This window comes from Prionailurus bengalensis, chromosome A2 (assembly GCF_016509475.1).
Source record: "Prionailurus bengalensis isolate Pbe53 chromosome A2, Fcat_Pben_1.1_paternal_pri, whole genome shotgun sequence".
NCBI lineage: Eukaryota > Metazoa > Chordata > Mammalia > Carnivora > Felidae > Prionailurus > Prionailurus bengalensis.
The window spans coordinates 140,301,186-140,320,921 of record NC_057348.1 but is presented as its reverse complement, the minus strand read 5'-3'; the positions used below and the strand labels follow the sequence as shown (position 1 = coordinate 140,320,921).

The following is a 19,736-nucleotide window of genomic DNA, read 5'->3' as shown; positions in this document are numbered from 1 at the left end:
CTTTTACTTTCTGCTGGGTTTTCTTCTTGCATTTCTTCTGCACAAGGCTTCACAGGCAGCCTGGGATATGTGAATAGGTAGGGCTTTCTCCAGTCTCTCCTGAGTATGTATTCATCCTTGTACATGTGTTCAGCCTTCAGACTACCAAGGATATTTGGGAAGTTATCAGGGCTCGCTGTGGCCTATCTCCTTTTCCTGATGTCTCTGATTAATTTCTCACTAGTCTGCCTGTCTGTTGCTTGCTCCAGACTACAATCTCAGCTATCTGAGTTGCTGGCCTCTTTTTTTTTTTTTTTTTTTTTTTTGCCACAGAGATTACTATTGTTTGTGACATTGCTTAGGGAGTATAGAGTTTTTCTTTGCTTCATTTTAAATCAATTCAGCACCCTGAAAGTGGACACAGATGAATCCAGGGTGAGGAGAAGGAAGATACGAGAGCAGCCCCAACTTGAAATGCCATAGACTATCAGTGCTCCTACTTGAGGGTTAGTAATCTTTCTTCAATAAACATTTATTTGATGTATGCCTTTGGTCAATTTCCAGAATCCTGAAATGGTTATTATTATTTTTTTAAAAACAATTTTGTACAGTTTTATCATTCCTTTTTGGAGAGAGCATTTGATGAGACTTTCACTTTTCTAATCTGGTAGTCCTGCCCCCAGGCCCAAAGAGAATTTTCAGTGACTTATTTTGACATGACAGAATTTTCACAATTGAAATAAAGTATATTTTAATATACATAAAATATAAAATATGTTTAAAAATATGAATCTCGGGGTGACAGGGGGCTCAGTTGGTTAAGTGTCCAATTCTTGATCTCAGCTCAGATCTTGATCTCAGGGTCTTGAGTTCAAGCCCCGCAATGAGCTCCATGCTGGGCATGAAGCCTACTAAGAAAAAAAAAAATTGAAATGAAATGAAATGAAATGAAATAAAATAAGGATCTCTTAGAAATTTATCAGGAATGTGTATGCATGCACACACACACATTCCTTAAATTGTAATCTATAATCATTTATATATACGGTCCAGTCACTATTATCTTCTTGTGTATTTTCCTAAAGGAGCTTGGCACATGTCTGAACCTGTATAGAATTGGGCCTATAGGTGATCTGTAGGTAAGGTGGATGCTCTTAACTTGAGAAGATGTTCCCTGTCCATTTGTTGTTTGGTCTTTGGAAAGTCTGCTAGGCATTGCGGCTGGTGTAGGCTTTAAGGGTCTGGGGAAGGCAGGCTGGACTGGCTGCTCCACAGGAGTGTAGCTTGGAGAATGAGAAGGCCCGAGAACACAAAGGCTTCCTCCCATGCCCCAGCTTGTTTGTTACCGGATCACTCATATAACAACTACCATACTTTTCATCGCCTGCAAGTTCATTCTGTCAGTGGCCCTATGTTTGGCCTGAATGTGTCCTGGGGAACCTACCTCCATGAGGAAGCTAAGAAATTACAACCCATGCAATAGGCTCATTAACTTGAAGGAGGGAAGCCAACCAGGGCAATTTGCCTGGCTTTTATTAAGGGAGATGCGGAAATAGAAATTTGATAGAAAGTAATACTCTGTCATATTATCATATTGGCGTATTTCCTTCAGTCATTTTCTACATGTATAAAACACATTTGAGACCACACTGTGTCTCAATGTGTCTTTATTTTCTTTTATTTTTTAATTTTTTTTAATGTTTATTTATTTTTGAGACAGAGAGAGGCAGAGCATGAACAGGGGAGGGTCTGAGAGAGAGGGAGACACAGAATCTGAAACAGGCTCCAGGCTCCGAGCTGTCAGCACAGAGCCCGATGCGGGGCTCAAACCCATGGACTGCGAGATCATGACATGGGCCGAAGTCGGACACTCAACCGACTGAGCCACCCAGGCGCCCCTGTCAATGTGTCTTTAATTCATTACTGAATAACTTCTGGATTGGGTTGATAAATTTAAAAAATACCTATTTAGTCTCTTCTTACCCCAAATTGCTCAACTGAATTGCACACTTTTAACACTAGCTTTTGAAAGTGGAAAAGTGTAGTTACTAGGTTTTGTGAAGGAAGATGTAGTACTTACTAGCAATCCTCCTTCCTTGCTGGGTATTTCTGGCAGATTCAAACTCAGTGTTAAGGTCCTCTTGGATTATGACTCAGCTTTGCTGGGTCTCTAGCTCTGGGCATCATTGGAACAGAAGCAGTCCATGGTGGTGACAAGGACTCAAGGCCAGTGCAACACAAGTACAAGTGTGTGAAAAGCTAAAGAATTTGTGCAGAATGTAAGTCAATGCAGTGCTTCTTTCATTGAAAAAATGTTGCTGTGAGAAAAAAAGTCAACTAAATTAAATAGTGTGTTTGATTTACTCTGTAACGCAGGGTTCTTGAGGCCATTTGTAGCCTGGCAACAAGGTAAGAAGCCATGTGGGCCAGCAGTAGAATCATAGGCCACATTTTGAGTACCACTGTGAGAATTTTTAAAACATTTTTTAAATATTTTATTTGTTTTTGAGAGAGAGAGAGAGAGAGAGTGAGTGGAGGAGGGACAGAGAGGGAGACACAGAATCCGAAGCAGGTTCCAGGCTCTGAGCTGTCAGCACAGAGCCTGATGTGGGGCTCAAACCCATGAACCATGAGATCATGACCTGAGCTGAAGTCAGACATTTAACTGACTGAGCCACCCAGGTGCCCCATTCATTGTGAGAATTTTAAATAGGTTCCTCCCCAATCAATGTCCACCCAGTGCTGAAGGCTGTTAAATCAAAAGATGCTCTTTGCTTTTTTACTTCTTTCTTTTTGAGACCCAGAAGAGAGCACCTAATTATTAGGGCCAAAGTTTGACTAATATTAAAACTACTAAAATTCTGGGGCACCTGGGTGGCTCAGTCAGTTAAGGGCCTGACTCTTGATTTCAGCTCAGGTCATGATCTCACAGTTGTGAGATTGAGCCCCACATCAAACTGTGCTAGGCCTGGAGCCTGTTTAAGATCCTCTCTCTCTCCCTCTGCCCCTTCCCTGCTCACTCTTGCACATTCTGTCTCTCTCTCTCTCTCTCTCTCTCTCTCTCAAAAAAATACTAAAATTCTTTGAATTAGAGTCTTACCAACTCCAATACACCATACATTTAGTGCTATTTATTTTTTCAAAATTAAAAAGTTTTTATTGAGGTATCATTGACACGTAACATTATATTGGTTTCAGGTATACAACATAACAATTCGAAATACATGTGAAATGATCATCACAGTAAATTTAGTTACCATCTGTCACCATACATGGTTAACTTTTAGAATTTACTCTCTTGGCAACTTTCAAGTATGCTTCACAATATTATTGACTGTAATCACCATGATGTACATTATATACCCATGACTTACTTATTTCATAACTGGAAGTTTTCACCTCTTGACCCCCTTCACTCATTTCACCCATGCCCTTACCTTCCTGCCCTTTGACAACCACTATTCTGTTCTCTTCATCTATGATTTTTGTTTTGTTCATTTGTTTTGTTTTTTAGATCCCACATGTAAGTGAAATCATATGACATTTCTCTTTGACTTATTTCACTTAGCATAATTCCTTTAAGGTCCATCCATGTTGTCACAAATGGCAAGATTTCATTCTTTCTTATGACTGAGTAGTATTCCAGTGTGTGTGTGTGTCACATTTTCCGTATCCATTCATCCATCAATAGCCACTTAAATTGTTTCCATGTCTTGGCTATTATAAATAATGCTTCAGTGAACATAAGAGTTAATGCATCTTTTTTAATTAGTGTTTCCTCTTCTTTGGATAAATACCCAGAAGTGGAATTGTTGGATCAAATGGTAGTTTAATTTTTAATTTTTTGAGAAACCTCTATATTGTTTTCCATAGTGACTGTACCAATTTACGTTCTTACCAACAGGGCACAAGGGTTCCTTTTTCTCCACATCCATGCCAACACTTTTTATTTCTTATCTTTTTGATGATAGCCATTCTAACAGGTAGAAGGTGATATCTCATTGTGGTTTTGATTTGCATTTTCCAGATGATGAGTGATGTTGAGCATCTTTTCATATGTCTGTTGGCCATCTGGATGTCTTTGGGAAGATATCTATTCAGATCCTCTGCCCATTTTTTAATTGGATTGTTTATTATGATTATTTTTTTGCATTTGAGTTTTAGGAGTTTTTATATGTTTTAGATATTAACCCCTTTTCAGATATATGATTTTCAAATAGTTTCTCCCATTCAGTAAGTTGTCTTTTCATTTTGTTGATAGTTTCCTTTGATGTGCAAATGCTTTTTAGTTTGATATAGTCCCATTTGTTAATTTTTGTTTTGTTACCTTTGCTTTTGGAGTCGGATTTAAAAAATTATTGCCAAGACTTGTGTCAAGTAGTTTACCACCTATGTTTTTTCTAGGAGTTTTTTTGGTTTCAGGTCTTACATTCAAGTCTTTAATACAATTTGAAGTAATTTTTTCTGTATAGTGTGAGATAATGGTCTAGTTTCATTCTTTTGCATGTTACTGTCCAGTTTTACCAGTAGCATTTATTGAAGAGACCATCCTTCCCCATTGTATATTCTTGCGTCCTCTGTTGTAAATTAGTTGATCACGTATGTATGAGTTTATTTCTGGGTTCTCTGTTCTGTTCCATTGATCTATAGTTCTGTTTTTATGCCAATATATAGTGTTTTGATTACTATAGATTTGCATTGTGGTTTCAAATCAGGAAGTATGGTATCTCCAGCTTTGTTCCTTTGGTAACAAAGTTAAGAGAGATGTGGAATGTTCCTTTGCTGAAGTTCAGCATGTTTGTTGTAAGTTAAGGCTGCTTCTCTCTGTCAAACTGACATAGATCCTCCTGCCAAGAGTGAGATGCTTCATTTTTGGTTATCTAATTTCAAACAGCAAAGTTTCTGATAGATTAGTATTTTAGAGTACTAAGTTTCTCAGTGTGCACAGAATAATAGTATTCACTCAAAGGAGGGGATTGTTAGGACATTTTATAGCTGTAGTATGTCCTTGGAAGAAATATTGTTTCCTGTTAATTTCATAGCTGACAATTAATGCCTGTTATTCCAGCCTGATAGATTTTTATGTTCTCAGTCCAAACTAATTTTTATTTTTTGACTGTACAGGGCTTGGATGGTAGCTCTGTGATATCATCAAGAACCTAAACTCCTCTTACCTTTCCATTCCATTAATCTTATGAGCTTATAACTTACATGATAATGCAATGGTTAGTCAACCTTCAGCATAATGTCTGCAATCTATGCAGGAAGAAGGGAGAGGTCAAGGGAGCATGAGCCATATATGCTACCTTCAAGAGTTTTCCCTGCAAGCCCCACCCAGTGCCTTCCAGTTACATCTCATTGGCCCAAACTGTGTCATGTGATTGTGCTCACTGCGAGTGTGTGACAAATACATTTTTAAAGTTTTATATTGTTGTTCCTCAATAAGATTGAGGTTTTCTTATTAAGGAAGTAGGAGAGAATGGATATTAGGTGGGGAGATGGAAGTCTCTACAACACTTCCCAAACTCCAGTAAAATGGTATTAAAGGACTAAAAAAATGTAAACATACAGGAACGAAGAATACATGAAAAGAGAGAAGAGTGTCAGTCAATTATTTTAAAGTTGTAAAGCAGATGGAGAAATGCTAACTTGACTTACTTAAGCTGAGGAAGTGAAACTCTAAATGCCTGCCAAGGGGGATGGCATCAAGAACCAAACTGCTTTGCCCCATACAACCTTGGAAGGTGAATAGGAGTTTCCTAGGGAGGTGAAAGTGGGATGTGAGTTGTACACAGAGGGATGGGTTAAAAGCCAGTATAGGAGGAAATTTCCACGTAGTAAGTTCTTTTGTCTTCACTGATTCCTTTCTACTTGTATCATATTTACTTTATTCTTGAGCTTCTTGATTTCATGCTTGTATTTATTTTAAATCTTTTTTGTTTTAAGCAATATTATATATGACTATTGATATTTTTGTACTCATTCTTGCCATCTCATTTTGGTTTTTATTTATTATTCACATTTTGTTTGTTTTTTCTTTTACCAGCCTTTTCTTCTTTTGGTCAGTTTGACTAAACATTTTCTTTCTTTTTTTTTTTTTTTTTTTTGTTCTTTTATAGTTGAAAGCAGGTCCTTTGTTTCTGTTTTTCTAATGGTTCCTTATAAAAATTAAAAAATTTTTTGTTTCCTAAATTTTTTATACCAAAGGCATACTTAATCAGGCTCTATCTTTTCCATGAATAAGTCAAGGTCCTTAGCAGGGTTTTCTGTTTTTCATTTCCTTGTCCTCCTCCCTCATTTCTCCTAGCCAGTCAGATTGGATCTGGAATTATAATTATATACATATATGTATGTATATAATTATAATTATATATATAATTTACTTTATAATTTACTATATATTTATAACTTCACTTTGTTGTTTGATATATTTATATTGATATATATGACTTTTTCCAAATAAGATGTATTTAGCTTGATAACTCTTTTGGAAATGTTTTCTCAGTTCTTTAATCTTTCCATTTTAACTTATTTTTCTTGCTAGAACACATTCTCTAGTAATTTTTTCATAGATGATGCCTGGGAGATAAACCTCTTAGTCCTGTTGAATCAACCTCATTCTTGAAGTTTAATTTGAGTCCACATAGATTTAAACTTGTTTTCAAAATTATTTTTCTTTATAACACTGAAGCTCTATTTCATTAAAAGTCTGATGTCAGTTTTGCATTTCTTTGTTTCCTCTTTCTGGAAGCTTTTAGGGTTTTTATTTTATCTCTAGTAATCTTATTGTGATATGCTTGAGATTTGGCCGTGAGCCCTTTCTATCTGAGAGCTTATGTCTTTAGTTTGGAGACATGTTCTTTTAGTATATTTGGAGTAATTTCTCTGGTCAACTTTCTTCATTCTGTCTGGAGCTTGCTGGTCTGACCACCACTCTTTGGGAACCACTGTTCTGGTATTTCTGTTCACACAAAAGTAAACTTTTCTTTGTTGAATGAGGAGCCTTATATTTTGTGGATTCTTCCCAAATGTTTGGTTATTCCTGGGTGTGTAGACAGGGTATTTGAGATCCCTTATGTCCAGTGTGCTATGCGTATTTGTTTACTGCAGTGGTTTTAGGGGATGGCCAAGGCTTGATTCTGGAAGAGAGCTAGTTTTATGAAGAAGAGGCTTCTACTCATCGTGGGTGTCACCCACAGATGTGGTTTCCCTAGATTGTTTTAGAGAAGCCTGTCCTTTTGGCATTTTTCAAGCAGTCACTTTGCCATTTGCCCTAACACACCTCTTCTGCTCACCGGATCCACTGGTTTAGGGCTTGAAACAGTCTTACAGACCCTTCTGTATTTTCTAGCCTGCTTCTCCATCTTCCCTGTACATGATTAGGCATAGATTCCTCTTCAATTTATTCTACCTGTCTCCCTTCTTGAGGGGATTCTTCGAAGTTTCTGTTCCTTTGGAAGTCTCCGTTAGTATGATCCAGTGTCCTTACCGATTTCTGCTTATATGATTTTCCGTGATTACCAGAGATTAGGTCACAGTAAAGGGATGTATCAGCATATTCTCTGTCCTCAATCTTGATCTAGCCTCTCCACATTTTATTTTTATTTATGAGTTTAGTAAATAAAAAAATCTCTCAGTTATATGGCAAGTTTTTTGGGAATTTAGTACTATACTATAACTTCAGACATATTTATATTTCTCACAATTTAATAAATACTTGTTTTCTTAAACGGAGACTTTTATCTAACCTGCCTTTGGTAGTTACTACATATAACCTACCTGCTTTATGTTTAGGTAATGAAATTGTGTTTTAAATATGAGCCTAAGCTGATGGTAGTTAAGATAAACTAGAGATAATTCATATTAGTGACAATAATAGTATTTATTGAGGACTTGTGATGCACCAGGATTAAGATAAGGATGTTATATGGAGAATAAACCAAAATCAAACAACTAGTGAGTCGCAGAGGAAATATTTAGACTAAGTTTTACCCCAGAGCCTATGCTTTTAAGCATTGTACTAACTACCTCCCAGGAAGGTGTATTTGCTAGATTTTGGAGTCAAATTGATGATGTGCGTTATCCACAGCTTATGTGTCCCGATGTGTGTGAGAATGTCTGGCATAGAGGGAAACCTAGACTCTCAGTTTGTTTAGTAGTTTTTGCATTGGAATAGAAATAATCACTATTGCCTTTTGTTATTATCTGATATAGTTGATGGTAGACACTTTTTATTTCCTTTTAATTTAACTATAGGTAATAGTGTTACAGACTTACTATAGACGATGGCATGCTAAAGTCATGGTAGAGAATTTAAGAAGACAGAAAATGTTAAGGTTGAAGTGGGAAGCAGAGGAAGAACAAAGGAAGATAAGAGAAAAAGAAGAATGGATGAAATTGGACTATCACCGGAGGCATAATCCTCAGACAAAAGAAGATTTTGAGCTTCTTTATAATGCACTGGAACGTAAGTTGAAATAGGCTTTGCATAAAATATTAATTTTATAATTTTTCACTATTAGGAAAAGCAGGTGTATTAAAGACAAAAGGAAGGCCTTCTTATTTCAGGATGAGGTCTTGGGAATCTTGGCCTAGAGAATTTAAAGAGATGAATAATGTTTTACACCTGGGACAGGAATTAAGGTGGGAATAAATTGGGGATGCTTTTATATCAACAGTGGATAAATAAAATGTGCATACTGCTCTGTAAATTTTGTGGTTTAGTATATTATCTCATTCGATCATCCCCGTGAGATAAAAAGTGAAAGCATTGTCTAATCTGATTCTCTGATGGTCTTGGGAATTTGTGAATGCAGAACTGAACTGTCTTGAATCCCTCAATTCAGCATCCTGTCTCTGATTTCTGTTCTTTAGAGGAGGGCTTGGCAATACCTTTTAATTCCCACCCATTAATGATCAATATAGATGTATATTCTTTACACAATTGACGTTTATGCCTTATTTCTTCCACAGAATGTGTGTTAGTCATTGACACAATTAAAAGCTTCAGTTACTTGACAGGCCAAGCACTCCGTACTCAGGGCAATAGATATGCTGTTCTTGAAGTTGTTTCTCATTGCTCCCTTCCAATCTCAACTTAAATGTTGCCTACTCAGAGGCTTCTGTGACTGACAGTCCAACCTGGATATCCTGTTGTCATCTAATGGTTATCATTGCACCCCAAACTTTTCATTTATATCACCACCACAATTTGTAATAATATATCTTTTTGTTTAGCATTAATTTTCAGCAGTGGATTGCAAACTCCATGAGAGAATAACTTATTTTTTTTTTTTGATGCTCTCACTTTTTCTGTGCTTAGCTCATATGCCCAACAAATATTGGCAGGTGTAATGAGTGAGTGAATGAAAGGGAACCCCAAGGATGTAATGCAGTTATCTCTGGCTTCGACTTTCCCGGTAGTACCAGCTAAAGTGCCAGGAAGTAGAACAGAGAGTTACTAATTACTTTAGATGCCAGAAAGTAGAGAAGTTGGGTTCTTGTGACAATGTAGAGGAATTTTCAAAATTAAAAATAGCCTCGGGTCACCTGTATGACTTAGTCAGTTAAACGTCTGACTCTTGGTTTTGGCTCTGGTCATGATCTCATGGTTCATGGGATCGAGCCCTGCAAGGGGCTTCGCGCTGGCAGCACAGAGCCTGCTTGGGATTTGACATTCTCTCTCTCCCTCTGTCTCCATCCCTCTCTTGCTGTGCTCTCTCTCTCTCAAAATAAATAAATAAAAGCTTAAAAATAAAATTAAGAGTAGCCTCAATAGTTTTTTTATTTGAGCAGGGTCTTTTCATCCAAAGAAATAACAGTCTTTGACTTCTCTATGATTATTTATGACATTAACTTTAAGCAAATTTTCTTAATGTAACTTTTTATATACTGTTTGTGGATGTTATTATATGTTCTGTTACTCAAGTCACCCTTCCTCTCTAACAGCAGTTTTAGGTGTCAGATATTGGGTCTATTAAATAGCTATATGGTAATATGCTATTCACCAAAAGATAATACAGTGAAACACTAGGTCTGATAAGCAATGCTAATAAATTTATCTCTTTGGTAACATGCAAAATTGAGTGGCTTTAGGAACGTGGCAGTGTTTGAGGTAACAGCCTGTTCCCTCAGCTTTTACATCTGCCTCGTCTTTCTCCTAATCATTGACCTCTGCAAATACTTTCTGTTTTACTTTAAACCTCACTTCTATTTTCATCCTCTCTTAGATGAAAACAAAGTTTACTTTTAAATGCTAAGAATTAAACAGAGAGCACTGTTGGCAAGATCTAGGAAAGATCTTATTGACAAGTATAAAACTAGAGTTCTGTTATAGCAGAACTCTATTCAAATAATATTCCAAATTCCTATCTGAACAAGCCCAAGGTAATATTTTATTGGTTGACAGGCAGTTGTGTAAAACAACAGAAAATATGCTGAGTGAGGTTCTACCTTTTCTACTTATTGGTGGTATTAACTTGGGCAAGTCACTTATTTTCTTTAGCCTCAGGTTCTTCATCTACAAAAGGACTTACTGATATCTGGCACGTCTATTTCACAGGGCTTTATGATATGTGAATAAATAAATGTTACATTTATGAAAGTACTTTATTTATTTATTTTTTCAACGTTTATTTATTTTTGGGACAGAGAGAGACAGAGCATGAACGGGGGAGGGGCAGAGAGAGAGGGAGACACAGAATTGGAAACAGGCTCCAGGCTCTGAGCCATCAGCCCAGAGCCCGACGCGGGGCTCGAACTCACGGACCGCGAGATCGTGACCTGGCTGAAGTCGGACGCTTAACCGACTGCGCCACCCAGGCGCCCCTGAAAGTACTTTAAAAGTGCAAATAATTATGCATATATAGTTCTATTATAACTATAATTATTATTAGTTATTAATAGTTATTACAACTATAATAATTTTATATTTGTAAATAATTTTATACAGATTTTCTATCTTAAAATAGACCAGATATACTTTATATGTCTACACATGATTTATATGGAATAAAATGAAATTTCTTATATAAAAGAGGCATCTCTTTAGTTTTCTTCTAGCCCTAAAGTTCTAATTTAAAACTCTCAGAATAATAATTTTTAAGTTTTGTTGTAGTCTTTGAAACTGCTGCCCTCTTGTGGCTCATAGTAACAATTACATAGTTTAAATTAAAACTCCTAAAAGGAAGTTCAGCTTTTCCTCTGGTTAATCTGTCCCTCAGTAATAAAAGCAAAATAGATCATTAAAGAAAATTAATTTAACTACATAAGTTAATATAATGTATCAAAGTCAAGACCATTTCCAGGCAACACTATTTTATCTTTATGTTTGTTTGTTTTTTCTTACAGCAATATGTTGAGGATGACTCCTTTTATTGATCTGAATTGTCACTCTTATTTCAGACTCAGCATAGGGGTTATCATCTTTAGGAAACTTCTCTTGACAGCACAGATTGGGCTCAGAGCCTCTTTTCCTTGCCCACAATTCCCTGTAAACACCACTGTCTTAACTGTGTACATTTGTACTGAGGGTGCCTGATAGGACCCTTGCTCATTGTTGAATTGAATCTGCTAACCCTTTGGTTTGTTTTGACTTGTGCTAATGGCCTTTTCTGACTCTTCTCGGATTATTACTTCTGATCTCAAGGTACCTTGACTTCTAGCTTCTGGAGTCCACTGACATCATCTGGCTCTGGGTATTCAGTCTGAATCTTCCTTGGTTCTCTCCATATAGGCTTGCAGTCTGTGAATGAGAATTTTAAAAAACAGATGCATATAAACTGCTACTGGTGGACAAAATCTTGTATGTTCTTCCATTTCTTGTTTGGAAATTGCAAGTTTAGAGCTCAGGAATTTTAGAATGTGTACAGACTTTAGGTGCTAAGTCCTATCCTTTCATTTTTTTAATTAAAAAAAATTTTTTTTACATTTATTTATTTTTGAGAGACAGAGAGAAACAGAGCACAAGTGGGGGAGGGGCAGAGAGAGAAGGAAACACAGAATCCGAAGCAGGCTCCAGGCTCCGAGCTGTCAGCACAGAGCCCGATGCGGGGCTCAAACCCACAAACCATGAGATCATGACCTGAGCTGAATTAGGATGCTTAACCAACTGAGCCACCCAGGCACCCCTTTTCATTTTATAATTGAACTTCAGACCCTGGAAATTAGATGATTTGTCTGAGAAGATAAGTTAAGGAGATAAAATAAACATATTCTTTCAAATGAACCAATTCCTTTAATATCTTTTTCTTTAAAAATATTAGAGACTCCTGGGTGGCTCAGTTGGTTAAGCAGCCGATGATTTTGGCTCAGGTCATGATCTCAGGGTCCTGAGATCGAACCCCACGCTGGGCTCTGTGCTGACTGCATGGAGCCTGCTTGAGATTCTCTCTTTCCTTTCTGTCTGCCTTTCTCTCTCTCTCAAAATAAATAAATAAACATTAAAAAAATATTGGTGGCTATTGATATCTGCTATGGGTTGAATTGTGTTTCCCCCCAAATTCACATGTTGAAGTCCTAAGCCCTAGCCTTTCCGAATGTGACTGAATTTGGAGATAGGACCTTCAAAAAAGCAATTCAGAAAAAATAAGGTTTTATGGATGAGCCCTAACCAGTATGACTAATATTCTTATAAGGAGAGATTAGGACACAAACAAACACATAGAGAAGATCATATAAAGACACTGAAGGATGATGGCCATTTAGAAGCCCAGGAGAGAGGTCTTCAGAAGAAACTAACCCTGCCATCACCTTGGTCTTGAACTTATCAATTCTAGAACTGTGAGGAAATAAACTTCTGTTGTTTAAGCCACCCAGTCTATGGTGCTTTGTTACGGCAACACTGGAAAATGAATTCAGCATTCCAATTTATTTGTTTGTTTGTTTTAATTATCATCATCCCTATGGAACATACCTTTTATGATATGGGGCAGAATCTCTCGTTTTCTTCAATGTCTTCTCTGTATAGCTCTGGAAACTGTCAATTCAGATAAAAAATAGGTTTTGTCCATCCACTCCTGATTCCTATGTGTGTCTATTCCTTATGAGTAGTTGGGACATGGTATTTTTCTGATGCCATGTTCCATTCCTTACCATAGGCTTACAGGGACATCTAATGGAGAATTTTATTGGAATTAAAGACCATTATTTTCATTTCTTTTTTTATTAAATTTTTTTTTCTAATGTTTATTTAGTTTTGAGACAGAGAGAGACAGAGCATGAAAGGGGGAGGGTCAGAGAGAGAGGGAGACACAGAATCTGAAACAGGCTCCAGGCTCTGAGCTGTCAGCACAGAGCCCCACGTGGGGCTCGACTCACGAACCTCTAGATCATGACCCCAGCCGAAGTTGGACGCTCAACTGACTGAGCCACCCAGGAGCCCCTAAAGACCATTATTTTCATTTCTAATTAGCTTCACTGGATTGTTTCCTTTTAAAAAGTCATACTATAATTTAAGCAAAATGTAAAGTCTGAATATATATATTCATATAAGTGAATTTGAGTGCATCTATCCAGACTCACCCGGTATTAATCTAGGAGAGTAGTATATTGCTCTTTGAGGTTGGCAGCATAGCTTAAATAATATCCTAGTGGCCTAAATTTATTACCAGTCCCAAAGGTTTCTGATGTAAAACTGGAAGTAAAATAGGCTTACTTATATCATTCAATTTTTATTTGCTTTCTGGGAACATCTACATAATCCCATAAGATAAATATTCTCAGTTATTATTTCCACAAGCAAGCAATTTTTCTTTTAATTCATACACTGCCTTTGGTTATATGGATTTTGTCAAAATTTTTAAAGTTCTTTTGGTTGGTAAAACTGCTCTTAAAGGATAAAGTTATCAATCATGGATTTCCTGGATTTTCACAACATAATTTAGCCCTTAAATTTACAACTCTTTTGCTGAAGACAATTTTGCTTTTAAATTTAAAAATCTTCTTTTTGAACAGACCAAGCTGTCCAGTGCCTGAATAATGTATTCCTGGTAAAGGGCAAAGTGGATTCTTACAAAGAGTACCACTGGCCTGTCCTTGGCCTCATCAGGATGGTTTCAAATTGGAAGTCGAGAGGAAGAAGAAATAGTATGATAAAAACTGTAAAACTAGATATTATAACAGACAGTGGTTATAACAGACAAGGGCCAGAAACAACACTTTAGATATTTACCTTCCAATGCAGACACTGGTGTTAAAGTAAATCTGAAATTTTAATAGAAGGAGGAAAATATACTTTGTAATTATATAAATTATATATAAATGTGATGTATTTTGAAATATCCCTGCAATATGATGAGAAAATAATCATGCCTGTAATATAACAACGGAAGACTACACTTACTTAATTAAATCATACCTGGTAGAAGATAAGAGGAATCTTGGGTCAAGAAGAGATCTATCTAAAGGAAGTCTTTATGCCTAATGGTGAAAAATGTCAGGCTTTTGGGTAAAAATAAGTAGAAAGAGAAGTGAAAATTCTGTCCTCATGGAAGAATTTTATAGTGTCTCCAACTAGGGAGAGGCAAGGAGATATTTAGGCCTTCAAGAAAGCATTGTGTCTTTCTCACTTTTGTATGCACCATTGAAATTTATAGAGTTCCTTTCACATAATTGCTCAATACTTATTTTTGAGTGTTTTGAATTGACAAAGAAACGATAAGGTTTTGGCAGGTACAGTAACCAGATCAGGCCAACGAGTTTTTTAAAGTTCAGAGAAAAAATAGGTTTGATTCTATGGCCAGAGAATGCAGTTCATGAGACTCTGAAACTTTGTCATTCTGACAGTGTAATAATAAATTATCTCCATGAAAAGGGAAAGAATTAGATAGCTGGTTAGTAAGTGTGGCTTTCAGTAGTAGACCAACTAATTGATTCATAGAGAGACTGTCCAATGAAAAGATTACATGTTTTTGAAAAGTGGGAGAGCAGTGCTTAAGAGTCTGTAACATGGAACCAGACTGCCAGAGTTTGAGTCTTGGTGCCACTTGGACAAGTCTCTGTTTTCCTTAGTTTCCTTTTCTGTAAAAGAGGGGATAATAGTAGCACCTCCTTCACTGGTTTGTCAGGAGATTAAATGAGCTCATATGCATGAGGAGCTTGAGACAGAGCCTGACACATAGTAACCAGCACTCCATGGTAACCACCACTAACATGGTGTTAGTGTTATTTTTATTGTATTGTTTAGTTAGAAAAGAGGGGCCTAGGAATCAAAAAGCAAACAGGAGATGAAGTAAATAGTACAGTAAGAAAAAAAAAAACAACAGGATTTTGTTCTCAGAGCAGCCTTAAGAATAGAAAGGAAGCTAAGGCAAAGTCTACACCTTAAAACCACGGTTCCTGTGTCTATTGAGAGAGAAGAGAATGAGACGTTGTAAGAGAGGTTGTTGTAGTTAAGCCAGCATATTCTTGTGTGTTCTGGGGTGACGGTGACTTGAACAAAACCAAAGCTGTGTAAACCTGCACGGGTGGAGGACAGGCTTGCCACCTGCGGGAAGGTGTCCATGAATGTCCTGCTCGTGAAAGTGCACGTGCAGATCCTCTGTAAATTCCAGACTGAGGTTACTACGTGTACAATCACAAGGATGACTCAAAATGTGACACGAAAACATTTTCAGGAACAGTTCTGAATATCTGAAAACTTAGAATGAACTGAAGCTTACGATAAATGTCAAAGACTAGAGTGACTTTTTGGAATGTTTGTTCAGAATAAAGAACAATAGGTTGTTGCTTCAATTTTTGTTTGCTTCCACGTTCTATGAAGAACACAGATCAACCATGGTTGAATGAGTTCCCAGTCCTTGTGTGTTTATCCAGGTATCAAAGCCACTCCTAGTTACTTAAATAATAATGGGGAATGAGAGAAGTACCCAGCAGACATGATTTTCCAGAGGAGGTGTATGAGTAACTGTCACAAACATTACAGCTTTTTGTAAATCTTCCCCTGCCCTGACACACTTTTCAGAGGTACCTGATTTGAATCTCAGGCTTATTTCTGCAAAGTTCCCCAAAATTGTGTCACTTCAATTTTTTAGCATCCTATCCATTTTGATATGTAGTGGGGCTTTTTTTTTTTCTTAATAGTTGACAGTCTTACTTTTAACTTCTTTGTTTAAATTTTATTTTTGTTGGTATTTATTACATTTCCAAGCAGTTGGGACTATTCTTTTTAAACTTTTGTTTTTTTTTAAATTTTTTTTTTTTAACGTTTATTTATTTTTGAGACAGAGAGAGACAGAGCATGAACGGGGGAGGGGCAGAGAGAGAGGGAGACACAGAATCAGAATCAGGCTCCAGGCTCTGAGCCGTCAGCCCAGAGCCCGACGCGGGGCTCGAACTCGCGGACCGCGAGATCGTGACCTGAGCCGAAGTCGGACGCTTAACCGACTGAGCCACCCAGGCGCCCCTAAACTTTTGTTTTTAATTCTAGTTTAATTGTACAGTATCAAAATGCAGTTTTGGCATTTCTGATTTGGGGAATTTGTTTTCTTTTATTCCTGCTGCTAGAATTTGTATAAATTTAATGCTCCATAGAGCTTTGAAAATAGGCATATTTTCAGCCTTTGTTGGTCAGAGCTTGAATCATTTAAATTTGTTAATCATATTGTTTAAACTTTTTAATGCTTTTAATACTTCTTTACTTGAAATAGATCGACTCATTTGTATTTTAATTATGTTTATATAAATAAAGTATGCTCACTCCAGGAGTATTTATAACTGATGGAAGTTTTGCTTTACAAGTTAGATGGGATGTGATTTTGCATATAGCATTCACGAGGGTCATACCTTTCATCATAAAATTGTCTCCTATCCCAATAACCGAATTTTGAATGTTTTCCCCTCTATTTTCAATATACTGTTAATATTGCTGCTTCTGTTTTCTTTTTTGTTCACATTTATCAACATTTTATGTATAACCTTTACTTTTGGTGTCACTTTGTTTTAAGTGTGTCTCTTGAAAACATGTCATTGGATAAAAAAATTGTTCTAACTTATTTTCAGTAAAAAAGTAACCATTTTATATTTTTCAATATAACTATGATGCTTGATTTTGCTTCTCTCACCTTGCTTTATACTTTCTCTTTTTAATTTTTTGCCTTTTTTTCATAAACAGTTGTGATTATTGTTTTCTGCATTGACTTGAAGTGTAGGCATTCTTTCATTCCTTCCTAAGGATTTTCAAAGACTTCCTTAAAACATAGTAAACTATCAAATAGATTAATCACTTGCTCTTTTCTCAAGCTCTAAGGCATTGAATTCAGGTTTACTACCTTCTTCTATGTCCGCTTTCTGAGATGAGACAGCAGCAGTTTGGGGGATGTTTGTGCCTGTTTGAGTGTCTTTTAGCAGTATCTGTGCGATAACTTAAATCCCCTGATTTCCAGTATATAGGCTGTACCTCTCTGACTTAAAGTACTGACTTGGGTCTCCTCCTCTCCTCTCCCATTTCATATTTCTTGGTTCATGTAACTGGGAATTTAGGAGAGGAGAGTTAGCCGCTTGTGCATAAAACTCCATCTTGTCAGAAATTTGGTATGCTATATTTCAAAGAGGTGCCGTGATAACAGAGCAGCTTGACCTTGATGAGACATGAAATTATATCAAATAATGTGCAATTTAGGAAAGGGAAGTGTTTATGTCTGGAAAAGAGAAAACCTAAATGGAACGTGACAGCTACCTTCAGATATCCAAAGGGATGCCATTTGGAACAAGGAATAGACTGACTCTGTTTCTTCACCAGCTGGTCCCAGGCCAGGGTGAGTGAATTAAACCTGTACAAACTGCGGCCAGGAGGACACTGTCTTACATGTGGGTGGGGTATTGAACCATTTGATTTCTAAGGTTCTTGCCAACACTATGCTTCTTTTAATGTAAATAGGTTTCTGAAATGTGGGCTATAAAACGATTTTTCCCCCAAATTTAGTGTGTGTAAGAATTGAATGAGACCCTTGTTAAAAATGCATGTATGTGAGCCCAGAAATTTTGACTTAGTTAAGTTTAGGGTAGGACGTAGTAATCCATTTTTCTCATGTAAGTTAATTCTGACAATATGCTGTTACTCTTAGGTAAAATGAGTTTATTAAAATACTATTCTTTGGCGTTTTATAATTTGCTCTTAGGATATTTTCATGCAACCCATTCTTTATGGATAGTAACCAACCATAAATATTATCTTAACTGAATTCATAGGTTTGAGTAAAAAGTAAATACAATTACTTTACAACATTTGCTGCTATAATTTAAGGTTTTGTAAGGATATGGTACCTAAGTGCTACCTAAGTAACCTAAAATGGTACCTAAGTGCTAGTATTGAAGAAAATAATTGAAGTCAACAATTCTGCATAAAACTGTCAATGTGGGTCCTAGTGGAAGCAGACAACAAGATGTCACAGTAAAAGATAAAGGGGAAAGGGAGCAAGAAAAGTCTTCATCAAGATGCAGTTTGACACTTGTGGAAGTTGACAGAGGGAAGGAAAGAGGACGAGGAATGGAGAGCCTCAAACAGATAACAGCTCTGAGGAAGTCTGAGCCAGCCGAGTGGTCAGCGCTGATCCAAGTAGCCACAGAAGAGATCACTGCTGGGCAGACACGGCCAGGCCCTGATTCCCCCTGGTTCTCGGTCATTGACTGGGAGCTTTGTGGGGAGAACACGGCTTCTGCTTCAGTATGGCGGCACATGTCAAGTGCTGCAGCTGAGACTGTAACCTGCCTGTATTCCTCACAACACGTATTCTCTCTTTTTCCATTTTCTTTCTTTCTTTCTTTCTTTCTTTCTTTCTTTCTTTCTTTCTTTCTTTCAAGAAGAGTAGGTGAGACTTGTCAGGAGGAAAAGTTGAATCATTTGCACATTATGCTTTTTCCCTTCCAGGTGGAAATTGTAAATGTGCATGCATGTTTATTTATACAGATAGATGCATCAGAAAATTGCTCTTCACTTTTTTGTGGTCAACATAAAAAATAATCGTTATTTTTAAAGCTAAGAAATTTGAGTCATCTGATGGAGGAATTTTGCTGGAAAGGTGAAAAGCAATTTAGTCATAGGTATTTATACATATATCAAAATATTAAGGAAGATAGATAGATAGATAGATAGATAGATAGATAGAGGAAATAACATGTTACTGTCTTTGGATCTTCTTTTGGTGGGGGGAGATATACAAAATGTCTTCCTAAGGGAAGTTATTCTTTTTTAAAATCGTTTTGTTTTATTTTTTTCATCATAAGTGTGCTCCTTTTTTTAAGTAAGCTCTACAACCAACGTGGGACTCAAACTCATGACCCCCAAGCTCAAGAGTCACAGACTCTACCCACTGAGCCAGGAGCCCCAGCAAGTGTACTCCTTAATCCCTATCACCTGTTTAACCTATCCCCCCGCCCCCCACCCCTCTGGTAACCATCAGTTTGTTCTTTATGGTTAAGAGTGTATCTTGGCTTGCCTCTCTCTGTCTCTCTGTCTCTGTCTCTCTCTCTCTCTCTCTCTGTTTTTTTTTTCTTCTTTGCTTGTTTGTTTTGTTTCTTAAATTCCACATATGAGTGAGGTCATATGGTATTTGTCTTTCTCTGACTGACTTATTTTGCTTAGGTAGCAAAACCAGGTATTCTCCTGAAAGATCTGAGTATCAGTACATGTTCATGGCTGCTACAAACCCAAACCATATATTTTTCAGTACGAGGGAGAGTATGTGCTTACTTGGAGGTGTGATTTGACATTATCTGGGCTGATTTCCTTTGGCTTCTCTTTATTTGACTTTAATTTTATT

The 19,736-nt window shown here is 36.9% G+C and overlaps 1 protein-coding gene across 1 annotated transcript in view; it reads left to right on the top strand.

Annotated features, from left to right (window-relative positions):
• Positions 1 to 19,736, top strand: part of IQUB (IQ motif and ubiquitin domain containing) — a 58,266-nt gene that overhangs the window by 16,723 nt on the left and 21,807 nt on the right. The window contains exon 7 of the mRNA XM_043589382.1: positions 8,236 to 8,446. Coding sequence (XP_043445317.1) covers positions 8,236 to 8,446 — 211 coding nt within the window. The remainder of the gene's footprint in view (positions 1 to 8,235; positions 8,447 to 19,736) is intronic.